Consider the following 16,051-nt stretch of genomic DNA (forward strand, 5'->3'; position numbering starts at 1 on the left):
TTGTGAGCTCCTCTGAGGGACAGTTAGTGGCATGACTATGTATACTCTATAAAGCATTGTGGAAGATGACAGCGCTATATAAATAATAATAATTCAAAGCATCGCACTTGGATAGGTTTCCTGTCGACTTACATCACAAGAAAGTGATTGGGGATTCTGCCTCTTCTTCCTCCATGTCTCATACAGTTACTGATACCAGACAACACTGGGATAGATATCTTGATGGATTACTTGCTGTAGCATAGGCAGCAAGTGACAGGACCACATAAATGTCTTGCTTAGGGATGGTCGGAAATGCTGATTTCTGATACCATGGAAATTCCAATTTCCGTCAATGCCGATTACCGATTTCACGGATTTTGATTACTGATTTCTGAGGAGTCTTTTTTGTCTTTTTCTTTTTTCTTTTTTTGCATTCTCTGTATGGTCAAATACTTCCAAGTTGGCTCGGAAGTATTGGACCAATAAGAGAATGTAGAATTTTACAACAGAATTTTACCATAAAACTTTTAGGGCATTCGCAAGACTCAGGAATGCTCGGTAGCATCCAAGTCTTGTGAATGAGCTAAAATTACAGAGTTGTGGTAATGCGGTATTTCCGCAAAAAATACAACTTCGTTTTCCAATTTCTGATTGAAAATGCAGAAACTTCCGATTTCGGTAATCTGAAATTACCAGGCTTTGACGCATTGAAGCACTTTAGTGTGTTCAGGCTCTGAGGGCCCACTCAGTAGTAGGCCATTCTGGAGCATTAGAGAATTTTGGCCACTGACTCCTTACTAAATAGGTACTGTCTCAAGTCAGGAGGTACCGTAAACACTGGTCTCCTATGTGAAAGGTGGCATTATTAGCCTGTACACTATACAGCCACATAAGGTATAAGTTAGCACATAGTAGTGTCTTTCATGTGACTCACAGCAGAACATTAAACATCACTGTAAAGCCTTCAGAGTGTTTTAAAAGGATGACTTAAGATAGTGTTGATGTCTCACTTCGATTACGGTAAGTCAGGTTTAAGAAATGAATAGCCTATAAAGTTTTTGTGATGATCCTAAACAGCATGGCTGCATCTGCTTTATTTATCGGAACTGAGTTATCTCGTGCTACGCTCCATCCTGGACTTAATCTAAGCTACTCCAAACAGATGCCCTTTTATTGATTCCTACATGTCTGAATCAGGTCTGACTCAGGTTACAAGGAAAATCTTATCTAATGCTGAATGATTTCACTAGCTGCAGAACTCATGTTTCACAGGAAACTTGCAATAAGTGAATCCAGTGACAACACAGAAAAACAAGTATCAACAGAATAGGACCTACTTCAGTATATTAGATAAGCTAGGATAGGATGGCACAGTGACATAGCACTCTAACCTTGCAGCACTAGGGCCCTAGGTTCAAATAAGGGCTATGTCACCATCTGCTCTGCTTAGAGTCTGCACTGCATGGGTTGTCACTAGGCATTCTTTTTTTTTTTTTTTTTTTTCTTTCCTTTTTTCCCCTTTTCTTCCCTTCCAACTCAGATGCACACCACATGCAGAAAGCTTGTCAGCTAGAGGCTCATCAACCTTAAGTGGCTGTGTGCCATCGCTGGGTAATGCTATCATCATCGTTCGGTTCCATTTTTTTTGTAGCGCTTATAAATTTCTATATAAACTAAATAGATCGTTTAACTACCCTTTCAGTGCCCAATCCTCCCCTCTGCAGCATGACTGCACTATTTCAATTGTCCCAGCTTGCTAACCTTCAGACGATGGGCAGAGGTTCTAGCTTCCGCATGTACGTATGCACATTCAACCCTCATCCATTCAACTCTTAGTCCACAATCTTCCCACTCAGACTCACAAACACACAAAAACATACCGAAGCACAATATATCCTGTTACCAGTCTCCACCGCAGATTATCCACCCGCCTCAGGCTCTGTCTACCTTTATCCCCAAAATGTGTGTATATTTATATTTTATTTATATACCTTTCTGTAATTTCTTGCCAGGTCTTACTGTACGGACTTGCCCATTCACATCCACCACAAACCATTTTGTCTTCCTTCGTATCTTGAACTACAGAGGTACTGCCACCACATAGCTGGTCCATTCTGCAGACCCATTCATTTAAGCTTGGGGGGGTTGATTCTTTCCACTTATCTACTATCATTTTTTTGGCAACCTTGGTGCCTGCTTCTTTAATTAAAATACTACCTTTACACCCACCCGTGTCAGCAAATCCAAAAATAGCTTCTTCTGCAGATAGATCGAAGGTATCTCCTAGTAATTCTCTACAAAAATGGCTTATTTCATCCCAAAAGATTTTAACTATGGGGCATGTCCACCACATGTGCAGCTCTGTCCCGTCCTCCTGCCCACATCTCCAACAGACTTCTCTATGGCCAGTGAATCTCTGGATGTGTGCTGGGGTAATATACCATTTAGCAGTGGTCTTGTACTGGATAAGTTGTAGTCCTGCATCCTGTATAGACCAGTTACTACGCCAGATCTTAGGCCATTTGCAACTGAGAGTAGGATTGATAGTTGTTTCTCATTTTGTACAGTACGTTGGGGTAGAATTATCTATCTCTCCTGGGCTATTAAGTCTATTTAGTTTAGATAGAGCCTTTTCCATTTTTTTATTAAGTAGGATGTGTTTTTCTAAAATATTCAGGTCTTTCCTAATTTGAGTAGATTTCAAGTGCACTTTTTGCAGGAAACTTCGGGCTTGAGTTAGTCCCCAAGAGTATTCCTGCTCATGATTACATAATAGGCTAGGTATTTTCAAAGTGTGGTCACCTCTGAGGTTAATAATACGAGTTTCACTACTTATTTTGTTCTTTATAAACCAAGACTTCTCCAAACCTGGAATAAAGTCTGGATTGTCTCTCAATGTGGTCAGAGGCGAGAGGCCTGTTTCTTTTTGCCATTTTAGAACAAACCAGTAAAGGGTTTTTAGTGTGGGGCTAATCAGCGGATGGTAGGTGGTAGAATATACTTTATAAATATTACTTGGTATCCATGAAAAAATTAAATTAAGTTTACCTCCCTCCTTTTCCAGTAACGTCCATATTTTACCTGTTTTGTTAGGAGAGGATTCTATCCTCCAGTCCAGAACTCTGGCCAAGTGTATACTTCTGTAGTAATTTTGGATGTTTGGTGCCGCTAGGCCTCCCGCCTCTTTCCCCCTAGAGATTAGTTTGTAGCTTAATCTATGTCTGGACCTACTCCATATGAAGTCTTGAAAATTTTTATGCCAGCTTTGGAACCATGAACCTGGGATAGTCACCGGCAAACTCCGCAATAAAAAGATGAGCTTGGGTAGCACAACCATTTTGATAATACTAATCCTGCCAATGATGTTAAAACATGGGCGATCCCATGACTGAAGCTTATCCTTATATTCTTTTATAGTTTTGGAGAAATTAGCTCTAAACAGGTCCTTAGGGTCTTTAGTGAGGGAGATTCCAAGATAATTAATTACGCACTCGTTCCATTTAAATTTATTTTTTTGTTTAATATTTTGTACAGTAGCAACTGAACACCCCAAATTCAAGATTGTAGTTTTGTCTTGATTTAGCTTAAAGTTGGAATACAGTGAGAATGTATTAAAAAGTTCCTCACACCTAGCAATAGAATGGATCGGGTCAGTCAGGATTAATAACAGATCATCAGCATAGGCAAGCACTTTGATCTCATCTTCATTTGTTTTAACACCTTTTATCTGATTATCAAACTGAATTAATTGGATAACAGCTTCTAGACTTAGATTGAATAGCCAAGAAGATAGTGGGCAACCCTGCCTGACCCCATTTTTGATGTCAAAATTACTAGATATATGTCCATTAACATTGACTCCGGCACTTTGATTCGTATACAGTCTTTTAATTTTATTAATAAAATTGAAGTCAAAGCCAAACCTTTCGAGAATTAAGAATATAAAATCCCTCGAAAGTCTGTCAAACGCTTTTTCTGCATCTACAGCAATCATTATTGCTTCTACCCCCCTTTTTCTGCATGTATGTATCAAATTTATTGCTGCATAAATATTATCCTGGGTTTGTTTATTTTTAACAAAGCCGGCCTGCTGCTTGCCCAGAATTCTATCAGCAACCCCGCCCAGTCTATTTGCCAAGATTTTTGCATAAATCTTGACATCACAGTTTAGAAGCGATATTGGTCTGAAATTTGCACAATCTAAGTCAGATTTCCCTTCCTTTGGAATTAACGTTATGGTTGCTTGGTTAGTCTCTTTAGAAAAGATAGCAGCTCCTTCCTCATTGTTAACCATATTACAAAAGATAGGGGCCAAGACTGGAGCGAAGTGCTGATAAAACTCTGCGCAATAACCGTCAGGACCAGGGCTCTTACCCTTCTGGAGTTTGGACACAGTATTAGTGAGGAAGAGATCTCAGACACCCTCTGTCGTCTCCACCAGACAACCTGCGACCTGGACCCTGGACCAACTAAACATATGCTGAAATGCCCTGACCTGCTTGGTCCAGCATTTCACAAAATAGTAAATTGCTCTCTGCAAGCAGGGAGGTTTCCTACCTCTCTAAAAGAAGGAATCATCAAGCCCCTTCTCAAAAAACCTTCCATGGATCCAGATGCTATGAGCAGCTACAGACCTGTCTCCAACCTCCCCTTCTTAGGTAAAGTTATTGAAAAGGCTGTCTATCTGCAACTTGAAACCAGGCTGTCAGTAAACAACATCCTGGACCCTTTACAATCTGGCTTTAAGAAACACCACAGCTGTGAAACAGCCCTCATCCAAGTCTGCAACGATCTGCTCATGGCAAGGGACAGAGGGGAATGCTCCATCCTAATCCTGTTGGATCTCTCAGCTGCTTTTGATACAGTTGACCATGAAATCCTGCTTAACAGACTGCAGGAGTACTGTGGCATCAGTGGATCAGTCCTCCAGTGGTTCAGATCATTCCTGACTGACAGAACACAGAGAGTATCCCTAGGACCTATAATGTCCAAACCTGCACCTCTACAATTCGGAGTGCCACAAGGATCAATCCTATCCCCTCTGCTGTTTGCAATCTACATGTTGCCACTCGGTACACTTATCCAACGACATGGCCTGACGTACCACTGCTACGCCGATGACACACAGCTATACCTGTCCTTCAAACCTGGTGGAACAGACCCTACCCCAAAAATAAACTCTTGCTTAGCTGAGCTTCAGGCATGGATGAATGATAACTGGTTGAAACTGAATGCTGACAAAACTGAGGTCCTGTTTGTCCAAAGCCAGTGCTCGCCATCAAAACAGCTCTATCCTAAAGCAACACCAATCAGGATTGGGAATTCAGACATAAACAGCTCCAACCTTGTGCGCAGCCTTGGCGTACTAATCGATGGGGAATTGAGTTTCAGAAACCAAATTTCATCTGTAGTTAAATCTTCCTTCTTTCATCTGAAGAACATTGCAAAGATTAAACATCTGATTCCCCCAGAGGATCTTCAAACCCTAGTCCACGCCTTCATCACATCACGGCTGGACTACTGCAATGCCCTTTATGCTGGCCTCCCCAAAAAAGACTTGCGTCGCCTGCAATTAGTGCAGAATGCTGCTGCCAGATTGCTAACAAACCAGCCTCGCCACTGTCACATTACACCGATCCTTCGCTCACTGCACTGGCTACCAGTACAATGGAGAATACTCTTCAAGATTGGACTGCTGACATTCAAATCCCTGCACAATCTGGGCCCTGGATACATGAAGGACTTGCTGAAGCTGCACCACACCTCTCACAACCTCAGATCAGCAAGTTCTATAAACTTGGTCACTCCCAGAGTGCACCTCAAAAAATCTGGAGACAGAGCCTTCTGTCATGCTGCCCCTACTCTTTGGAACTCCCTACCACACCCAGTAAAGACAGCACCATCCCTGGAGCTATTCAAATCCAGACTGAAAAGCCACCTGTTTAGCCTGGCATTTCCAGATTTATAAAATTCTTCCCCTGTACCACGATGGTCGGAGCCATGCTTATGCGCTTTGAGTCCCACGGGAGAAAAGCGCTTTACAAATGTTATTTGTTGTTGTTGTTGTTGTTGTTGTATCTATAAATTCACTTTCTTTTATTAATGAGCCAAGCATTTCTTGGACTATAGTGTCTACTTTAGGCAGGTTGATTTTTTCCAGGTAATCCCTTGTATTCTGGAGTCTTGGAATATCCATGTTGTATAATCTCTCATAAAAAAGAGAGAACACCTTACCTATATTTTCCGTACCTTCGACTAATCTGCCGTCTGTATTTTTGATTTGCTGAATAAATTTGGTTGTGTGCGTTTTCTTTTTTAGTAAATCTGCTAATATTTTACCAGGTTTGTTTTTTCCTTGTATATAATGTTTTTTAAAGTCTTTATACTCCTTTATGCATTTATTATCAAGCAGGACATTTAATTCCGTCTTAATTTTTGATAAATTGAGTAGTGCTTTAGACGTTAGACAGGATTTATGTTCTGTTTCTGCTAAGTGTAAACTATTTATTAGCTCGGTAATCTTTTTTTGTTTATCTTTTTTTTTTCTGCTACTCAGTTTAATTAAAATTCCTCTTACAACACATTTTAGAGTATCCCAAAGGATGGATGGTGTTGTTGCCGTTGGTAAATTAATTTCAATAAATTCCTTTATCGCATTAGTTATCAAAAGTCTAGTGTCTTCTTCCTCTAATATAGTTTTATCTAGTCTTCATAATTTGTTCTGCGGGATTTTTGAACCAAGATTAATCCTTAATATGACAGGGGCATGATCTGAGAAGGTAATGTGTCCAATTGTGGCATCTATAATGGATGTAATAAAGTTTTCTGGGATAAGAAAATAGTCTAGTTTTTAGATGTTGTCCGGCGGCCTCTCACATATGGCGCCCGGACTTTCTACAGCAGTTATAGAGCACTTTACATGACCTGAGGAAGCGACTTTTGTCGCGAAACGCGTTGTCGAGGTGCTAATCCAATAAAATATTTTATATTTTTATACAAGTTGTCTTCTACCTTTTATAGCAGGTAAGAGCATCTCTTCCTTACCTGATTACTCAACTTATATAGTGTACATAGAATTATTGGTCTTATATACATTCTAAGGGCGCCTCCCCTCACTGAACTCTAGAAAATAGACTAGTCTGGAGTAATTTTGGTGTACATTGGAAAAAAAGGTGTAGTCTCTTTCTTCAAGGTTTTTAATCCTCCATGTGTCTACGAGTTTATAATTTGTAAGTTCATTATTACATTTTATAATATCACGTTTGCAAATGTGCGAAAAGCCTTGTGAGGTATCTTGTTTTGGGTCAATCGTGAGGTTGAAATCTCCACCAATAAGGACCCTACCTCTGGCCTTTTCTCTTACTCTCTTAAAAAAATCAATTAGAAAGGCTACTTGACCTTTGTTTGGCGCGTACACATTTGCTAATGTCAAACGGATGCCATTGACCTTCCCAAGCACAATTAGCTCCCTTGCTGCTTTATCTTTATAAATTTGGTCTATAGTGAAGTCCAGACCTGATCTTATCACAATTGCTACTCCACAGGCTTTTTTCTGCTCATTCAAATTAACGATCCACTCTTTATACCTTTTATCAAAGAATTTAGGGAGTTTCCCTTTTTTAAAATGTGTTTCCTGAATGAATGCTATATCAATTTTATTCTTTATTAGTTCATCTACAATTCTCCTACGCTTACATCCAGAGTTGGCTCCTTTAACATTAAGTGTAAGCAATCTCAAATTATCTGCCATATCAAATAATTATAAAAAAAAAACATTACATGACGCTCCATTTGCTGTCTGTGTCAGAGCAGGAGGACGGGACATCAGCAACAGGGCACACCTAGGCGGGTATCGGTGGAATTCAATCATACATACACTCATTCTTTTCACAATCAGATTGGTCTTGTCCGAGCTGACAACTAAATGTTGTCGACATATGTCGGACTTCTCTATTTCCATCTTGATACTCGTCAAACGGAATAGAGACCCAGATGTCTGATATTTACCGCCTACCTTCCTTTTGCGTGCAAATATAACAGTAAAGTGTTTGAAAGAAAACAGGGAATGTCACTAGGCATTCTGGTTTCCTCCCACATCCTGAGAACTTACTTCTAAATTAAATCCCCCCCCCCCCCCCCAAATTGACCTAAAATATTTGCTGCTTCTCTCTTCTAAAACACCCACCTCAGGGACTGTGTGGGCTGGTATAACTCAGGGATTGGAGCCCCATGCAGTCTGGGCTCCAGGTACTGTCAATATCAGCCTATATGGTTGACAAGTGGTAGAAGCATTTTGGGAGGGAGGGGTCTAAATCATATTTTCTTTTACACAGTAAATAATATGTATTTTTGCCAGGGATCCTTTATATAGTAGTATTGTGGCTGTACAGTGATCCTCGACAAAAGCATTTAAATTTGCAACTAGTTATCCTTTTTTTTTATTACACTGTTACCCTGGTCAGTGTACTAACCAACACGAAACCCCAGAAGTAAATTAATGACTTGTTGCCAGGGATCTTTGTACTGCTGTGGTACAACTAATGTACCAAATGATTATACTACTGTATGTTGCCAAGCTTCTTTGGGTTAAGATCTCCCTTGACTTTAAAGGGAACCTGAGGTGATCTGGAGGCTGCCATATGTATTTCCTTTTAAACAATACCAGTTTCCTGGCAGTCCTCCTGAGTCCTGATCCTGTGTCTCTAATAATTTTAGCCATAGACCCTAAACAAGCATGAAGCAGATCAGGTACTCTGACTCAGCTGACTCAGGTTTAGCCATCTGCTTGTTGCAGGGATTTGACTCAGACACTACATATGCCAGAAGATTAACAGGGCTGCCAGGCAACTGGCATTGTTTACAGTGTAATAAATATGGCAGCCTCCATATCCCTCTCACCTCAGGTTCCCTTTAAACAAAGCAGAACTGTTGGTAACTTTACAGTGAATAAGTATGCTTTCAATAATACCAGGGAGTTTAGTAATTGTATGTGTGCCATTGCTTCTATCCTTTGAAGAATAATTCACTTTGGTTTAAAGTGAATGAAAAGGAATTCCTTTCTCGTTAGACTGTAATGAACTACACCCAAAACTGAATGTGTTTTGTGTTTGATGCATTTCAAACCATTTCCAAACCTCAGACATCTTTTCAAGCATTTCAGTTCACACTTTTATTTATAAATATAGAAATTCAACTTATAGGAAATATGTGAACATTTGTATATAAATATACTTGGAAATACATATTAAATATTAACGTTAAAGTGAACCTCCAGACGAAAAATCTACTCAGCAGCACTGAAAAGGCTTGGAGTTTTACAGCATCAGAACTTTGTTTTTCTTACCCAAGCCTAATTTTTAGCTGCAGAGAATAAAACTGCCCGGGCATTTTTCCCCTGATGATGTGCAAAGCATGATGGGATTTCTGATGTTGTTGTTCTCAATCTGCTGTTTTGAAGCAATTTTTTTTGAGATGTAATGCCTAGCATGCTCAGCTAGGAGGGATGATCAGGAGACAGGACAGTTGGAACTGTGTCTCATGCTCCCTGTAACTTCTTTTCAACCAAAAAGATGGCTGCCCCCATGGAAAAGATGGCAGCCCCCATGAAATCAGAAACATTTGCCTGTTCTTTTAAAACCGGGTGGGTAAGAGATTATATTACCTACCTATATTAATTAACATAACTAATGCAACTTAATGACAGTATGTTTATTTATGCTGAAGTTCCCCTTTTTTATGCTGTAGTGCCCTTTTCCACTAGTAGCATTTTGTGATTCAATTCTGATAGCTTGCAGATTGCAAATGCTAGGCACTTCAAGGAAACCTGTAATGCCCCCCCCCCCCCCCCCCCCCCCAAAAAAAAAGAGTTGCAATTACCTGGGGCTTCTGCCGCCCTGTGCAATTTCTGAATGATCCTCCAGCTCACTGCTGCGGCTTAGTTTCATTACGGCCGACTTACAACAAGTCAATGGTCACTGTGCCTGCGCGTCCTCATTCGCCATCCCGTCGCCCCTCAGACGCAGTAGGAGAAAACTTCATGCTGCACCTGCACATGATGCTCTCCCGGTGAGGGGAACTCAAACGAGGTCGCGTACAGCTAGGGCCAAACAGCGGCAGTGGCCATCGACTTGCGGTAACAAAGCTCAGCCATGGTGGGGGACCGGAGAAACGTTCAAAGATGGCGCAGGCACAGGGAGATTACAGGGGCTGGCCGAAGCCCCGGGCAATTGAATCTCTTTTTTTTGCGGGGACATCACAGGTTTACTTTGAAGACTGATGGAAAACACAGAAAATGTTTCCATTGATGTGATGTGTTTGCAACATGATTTTTCCCAATCGCAGTCATCATGGTGGTTGTATTTTCCATGCGCTTGAGCAGCACCTATACAAAGTATGGGAAGGTAGGAAAATCACATAGTAATCAAGCTGCTATGCAAATGTTTCAGATGAGACGACCTATTAAAAAAAGTAGGTATCCTCAAAGACTTATATGCTTATGAATTTAAAGTGAACCTGAAGCGAAAATAAACTTATGAGATAATGAATTGCATTTGTGGTATGGATAAAAACATGGAACATTAGTAGGAAAGAGTTGTATTTTTTAGTGAGATAGCTTTATTTATACATTGCATCAGACTGTCACTGTTGCAGTTTAGAATCCACACTTTGGGCTTGATTCACTAAAGCATGCTAACACGTGCAAACTAGGGTGCTAAGTAGTTTGTATGGGCAAAGCTGTTACTGATCGTGTGCTATTTAATGCGCGCAAAACTTCGCACTGTCCACCATCTGATGTTTTGCGCGCACCACACACTGCTAAACTTTGCACGCATGTTAACGCGCGCAAAGGCATTTTGCATGTGCTGAGGGGCTTTTCACTGGCGTTTTAGTGAATTAAGCCCAATGTCTTTTCAGCTGTAAAACATGCAGAACTAATGAACTAACTTTCCTGTAGTAAAACCTTATCTCAAGCTGTATCTCTCTGTTTCTTGGCTGTTTAACTACATAACGACCAGGTCACGCCCATGGGGGTGACCACGGCAGCAGCCCCAGGACCACCTAATGCCAATTGGCGTCAAGTCCTGGGGCTGCGGTTTGCAGGAGATCGCACGTAGGCTGCGCGCGCATCTCCTGCTCTGGGGTGAAGCGGGGCGGAGCTCCACCCCACCTCCAGTCTCAGAGCGGTGAGAGACTGTTAGATGGCAAAGCCACCTTCTTTACACAAAATACAATGTTGCTGGGGACAGCCGTGTGACACGGCTGTCCCCCTGGGGCAGAAGAGAGCGATCGGCTGTAAGAGAGCTCTGTTAGTGGGGAGAAAAGGGGGGGGGGGGGAAGCACTTGTGTGCTGTGTTGTGCGGCCCTGCAGCTTGGCCTTAAAGCTGCAGTGGCCAATTTTGATAAAAATAGCCTGGTCCTTAGGGGGGTTTACCACTGTGGTCCTCAAGTGGTTAAGCGCTTCACTTCAACCAAGCTGTCAACTAGCTCAGAGAAGCTCTTTTGCATAGATAACTCAAGTTTTTTAACTCTTCCTGTGCTGGAAAACAGAAAGGGACTTCAGATAATTTCTTAATACGGCTAGTATCATATGTGAATATGTTTATCTCATCATGTCACATCATGTCATATGTCGCTGCACGTTCATTTTAAATAGTTTTGGTAGCACACTTAGAGAAAAAAATCCTGGGACCCCACAAAAGTTACCATTTTCACAAAGTCATCTAGCTTAAGAAAATTTTTAAAAAATTTGAAAAATCCAGTGTATTATGAAATGTTGTAATTGTTTTGTTATCTGCTTGCTTCTGCTTGAAAGGACCCAAGAGATATATTTACACAGTTTAGCAGCCTAAATGGTGATGTTAGTAGACTAGTTCTTTAGCCTTGTGTCGTATCTTCTCTGACCAGTGTCTGAAATATCAAGAAAGAGGTTAATGTTAGCAGTACATTTCAATTTTAGACATAAGCTAAGAATAATGAACACATTTAGTTATGAACGAGTTCAAATATATACCATATCTACTCGAGTATAAGCAGAGTTCTTGGGCCCAAAAAGATGGCCAAAAAGTTGGACTCATTCAATCAGAGGTGAGCGGCGATGTCCATGTCCCCATCCCCATCATATGCAGTGGTGATGCCTTATATTAAATCCCTGCTCTGCTCCATGCAGGAGTGGTATGTGCTTATGACAGTTTCCCCCACACCAGTGACTCCACCCACAGCATGTGTGCCTTTCACTAGAGCAGTATATGCAAATGATTGTTTTCCTCCTTGTGTGTCCTCTCAGCAATTGCGGAGCCTTTGTACAGCAAAGTGTTCACTTACCGATCCGCACCGACAGGATTCATCTACAGTGCCTCTATTGCAGACTCATTTCTATGACGCCCTCTATTGGCACCTCAGACAGTAATAGAGGAGCTGATGAATCCTGTCCTCGGGAATCTCTAAATTAAGTCTTTACTGTGCAAAAGCTCTGCAATTGCTGGGGACACATTTGAGGGGGGAAAAAATACTGCTCTAATGGGGTGAGGCACTGCTGTGGGAGAAACTCTGTCATAGGCATATACCACTCCAGTGGGAGGGAGGCACTGACATCACTGAGGAAAACAATAATTTACTTATACTGCTCTAGCGACTATGGGGGGGTGCACATGTGAGAAACTGGTATAGGGGGAAACTCTGCCTTAGGGCCAGTGCACACCAAAAAGCTCTAGCGTAATCGCAAATGCTCAGTGCTTTTTGAAGTGATTTTTCTAGGCATGTGCCTAGCGATTGTCGAATCATGCCTAGCGATTTTTGGAGCGTTTCGGCGTAGCGTTTTTTATTTTTTTTTACAGTAGAGCTGTAACTGAACAGCTTCTGTAAAAAAAACTCTTGTAAAATCGCTCTGATGTAGCGCTTTTCACAGCGATTTTCCACTTTCCTATACTTAGCATTGAGGCTGAAATCAGAAATTGCCTCAGAAATCAGCAAAAATGCTGCAGGATCCGAGTTTGTGTTTGGGGAAAAAAACGAATAGCTCTGGTGTGCACCCATTGAAATACATTAGCCAAGCGCTTTTCAAAGCGTTCAGAACTGCTCTTGGTGTACACCCCATCAAGAGCGGTTTTGAGCATTTTTAAAAACGTTTTCGCTTTGAAAAGCGCTTGGCTAATGTATTTCAATGGGATGCCGCTAGACATGATTGGAAAATCGCTAGACACATGCCTAGAATTGCCTAGAAAAATCACTTCAAAAAGCGCTGAGCATTTGCGATTACAGTAGCGCTTTTTGGTGTGCACTGGCCCTTAGGCATATAACACTCCAGGAGGGAGGACACTGGGAGTGGGAGGGTGCTTTCATATGAATGAGCAGAGGTAAGATAAAAAGGAAACAGGAACCAAATAAAAGAAAGACAAATCATGGACAAATCATGAAGAGATATGGAAGGACTGCTGCCAGGGGCGTCACAATAGACCCTGCAAGGGATGCCTCCGCAGGGGGACCCAGAAGCCACAGGGGGCCGGTGGGGGGAAAAGCTCTCACCATTGTTATACTTACTGCATGTGTCCACCACACAGATAAGGACTCATACACACTCTGGAATTTGTACACTGTCCCTGCTCCCTAGGGTTCGTAAAAAAACATCTATCTCTCGCTGCTGCAAAGATCTGATGACTGACTGCATGTACAACCTAACAAAGAACAGAGTCACATTTTTAAAAAAAACTTATGGACTTTCCCTTATTCACTCTGAAAGGAATCGTAGATTCTTATCACACAGGCTAATGACCTTATGGCCTCTAATTACTTTTACAACACAGCAGAGTGGAGTTTGATGTCTAAAGCTGGCCATACACTGGCCCGATTTGCGCCCGTTTCGACAGCAGATTCGATCACTGGGATCGAATCTGCTGCCAATCGTTCACGCTACACGCCGAATTTCGATCCATTTCGTCCGATCCCGTCGATCGCGCCGTGCGGAAAATAACCGTCGTTCGCCCGCGGGTAAAGAGCGCATCGCTAGCGGCGTTTGAGTGCCCGACGACCGACGCAATAGAGCCCGCATACATTACCTGCTCCGCCGGCACGACTCCAGTCTCCCGGTCACCGCTGCTCTGTCTGCGCTCTGGTCTCCAGGTCCGGCATGCCTCACTTCTTCTAGCCCGGCAGGAAGTTTAAACAGTACTTCCTGCCGGGCTAGAAGAAGTGAGGCATGCCGGACCTGGAGACCAGAGCGCAGACAGAGCAGCGGTGACCGGGGGACTGGAGTCGCGCCGGCGGAGCAGGTAATGTATGCGGGAGGGTGGGGGCAGCAGCACCACCACAACAGATTGTGAACGGTTTCAGGCTGAAATCGGTTCACAATCTGTTTGCTGTAAAGGTAGCCATACGATCCCTCTCTGATCAGATTCGATCAGAGAGGGATCTATCTGTTGGTCGAATCTGATGGCAAATCGACCAGTGTATGGCCACCTTTACTGTTGTTGCTTCATTGAGAGCTTGTTGTCTCACTGAGTCCAAGATCCCGTAATAAGAGTATCAATCAGTGACATTCTGAATGTTTTTCCAAAGTTACAGGGAATATTATATCTTATGTACTGGGAGCAGAGCTGCAACAACGGACTTGTCAGCTGCAAGGGGCTGGAGGAAGCCCCGTGTAAGTAGATCTGGGGGTAGCATAGATTGCCTGACGTTTCCTTTAAAGGGAACCTAAACTGAGAGGGATATGGATGTTTCCTTTTAATCAATACCAGTTGCCTGGCAGTCCTGATCCCTTTGGCTGAAGTAGGGCTGAATCACACACCTGAAACAAGCATGCAGCTAATCCAGTCTGACTTCAGTCAGAGCACCTAATCTGCATGCTTGTTCAGGGGCTGTGGCTGAAAGTATTGGCAACACAGGATCAGCAGGAGAGTCAGGATACAGGTATTATGTTAAAAGGAAAAATCCATATCCTTCTCAGTTTAGGTTCCCTTTAAGTCTAAGTGTTTTTATCTGCATGGGGAAAACACATTGGTCCTCAGTTTTCCTGTGCAGAAAGCGAGAGGGTGGGGGCCCCATACAAAGCTTCATGGGGGGGAATTCCAAAGTTTTGCGGGGGGGCCCCATCCAAAGTTTCGCAGGGGAGCCCAGTGATGTCTAATTATGCCCCTGACCTGACTGCTGCCATATGGCATGGACATGGCAAAATCTGAATGTGACATTCAAAATTAGACTCTTCATGAACAAGAACATCCAGGACAAACAAGGGGAACAATTAGGAAAGGAACTAAGGAAGGCTGAACTTTAGAAGGGATTTACTATGAGGTGCTGATAGCAGGAGGTAAAGTTTTTCTGGTGACAGCAGGAGTCAGCTGCTTTGAGTGACATTTCTTACATTGATTGCCACAGAAAATGAGGTTGCAGTATTGAAGAGTCAAAAGGGGCATACATCAAATAAGGGTGCCTGGGGAAAAAAAGGGCGCGGGGTATAGACAACATTTTATATCGTCTATAACCGTATTTTATCATTTCTTCATGTAATAAAATCTGAAAATATTGTCTATAACAATGAAAACGAAAATAAATGTACAATCGTAGTAACTATAGTAAAACAGTAAATATTTCCAATATTTGACTACAACTAACTCTAACCCTACTCTGACACAGTAGCCCTAGGTGCCCTTTTTTCCTGATTCCCAAAAGGGTGTTCTCTTTCTGTTCACCTTCTTTATTGTGGCCATTTGGTGCTATTCTTGAACTATTCTGCTTTTTCCTTTGCCTAGTAGTCAGTGCTAGTACACTTATTATAGGTCTGGCGGAGGAATGAAAAATAGTAGGTGCTGCATTTCCTGCTCTCGGCTTATATTAGGGTAGATAATTACTTCGTGTTTTTTAGGTAAATGTTGGGGGGCCGGCCTATACTCAAGTATATATATGATATAGCTCACTAATATTATAAATGTGAAAGTTTGGATGCTTGTTACTCAATCACCCAACAATGGCTGAACGGATTTCAATTAAATTTGGCACACACTTAGTACATTACCTGAAATAACATATAGGATATGTTTTATCCCCATAACCAAAAAGTGCGTGGAGAGAAATACAA

The 16,051-nt window shown here is 42.0% G+C and overlaps 1 protein-coding gene across 1 annotated transcript in view; it reads right to left on the minus strand.

Annotated features, from left to right (window-relative positions):
* Positions 1–11,743: 11,743 nt before the first annotated feature.
* The window catches only part of LOC137528271 (interleukin-13 receptor subunit alpha-2-like), an 85,790-nt gene continuing 81,482 nt past the window's right edge, over positions 11,744–16,051 (minus strand). Inside the window, exon 10 of the mRNA XM_068249563.1 lies at positions 11,744–11,889. Coding sequence (XP_068105664.1) covers positions 11,841–11,889 — 49 coding nt within the window. The 3' untranslated portion in view covers positions 11,744–11,840. The remainder of the gene's footprint in view (positions 11,890–16,051) is intronic.

Source organism: Hyperolius riggenbachi, chromosome 8 (assembly GCF_040937935.1).
Source record: "Hyperolius riggenbachi isolate aHypRig1 chromosome 8, aHypRig1.pri, whole genome shotgun sequence".
Classification (NCBI taxonomy): Eukaryota; Metazoa; Chordata; class Amphibia; order Anura; family Hyperoliidae; genus Hyperolius; species Hyperolius riggenbachi.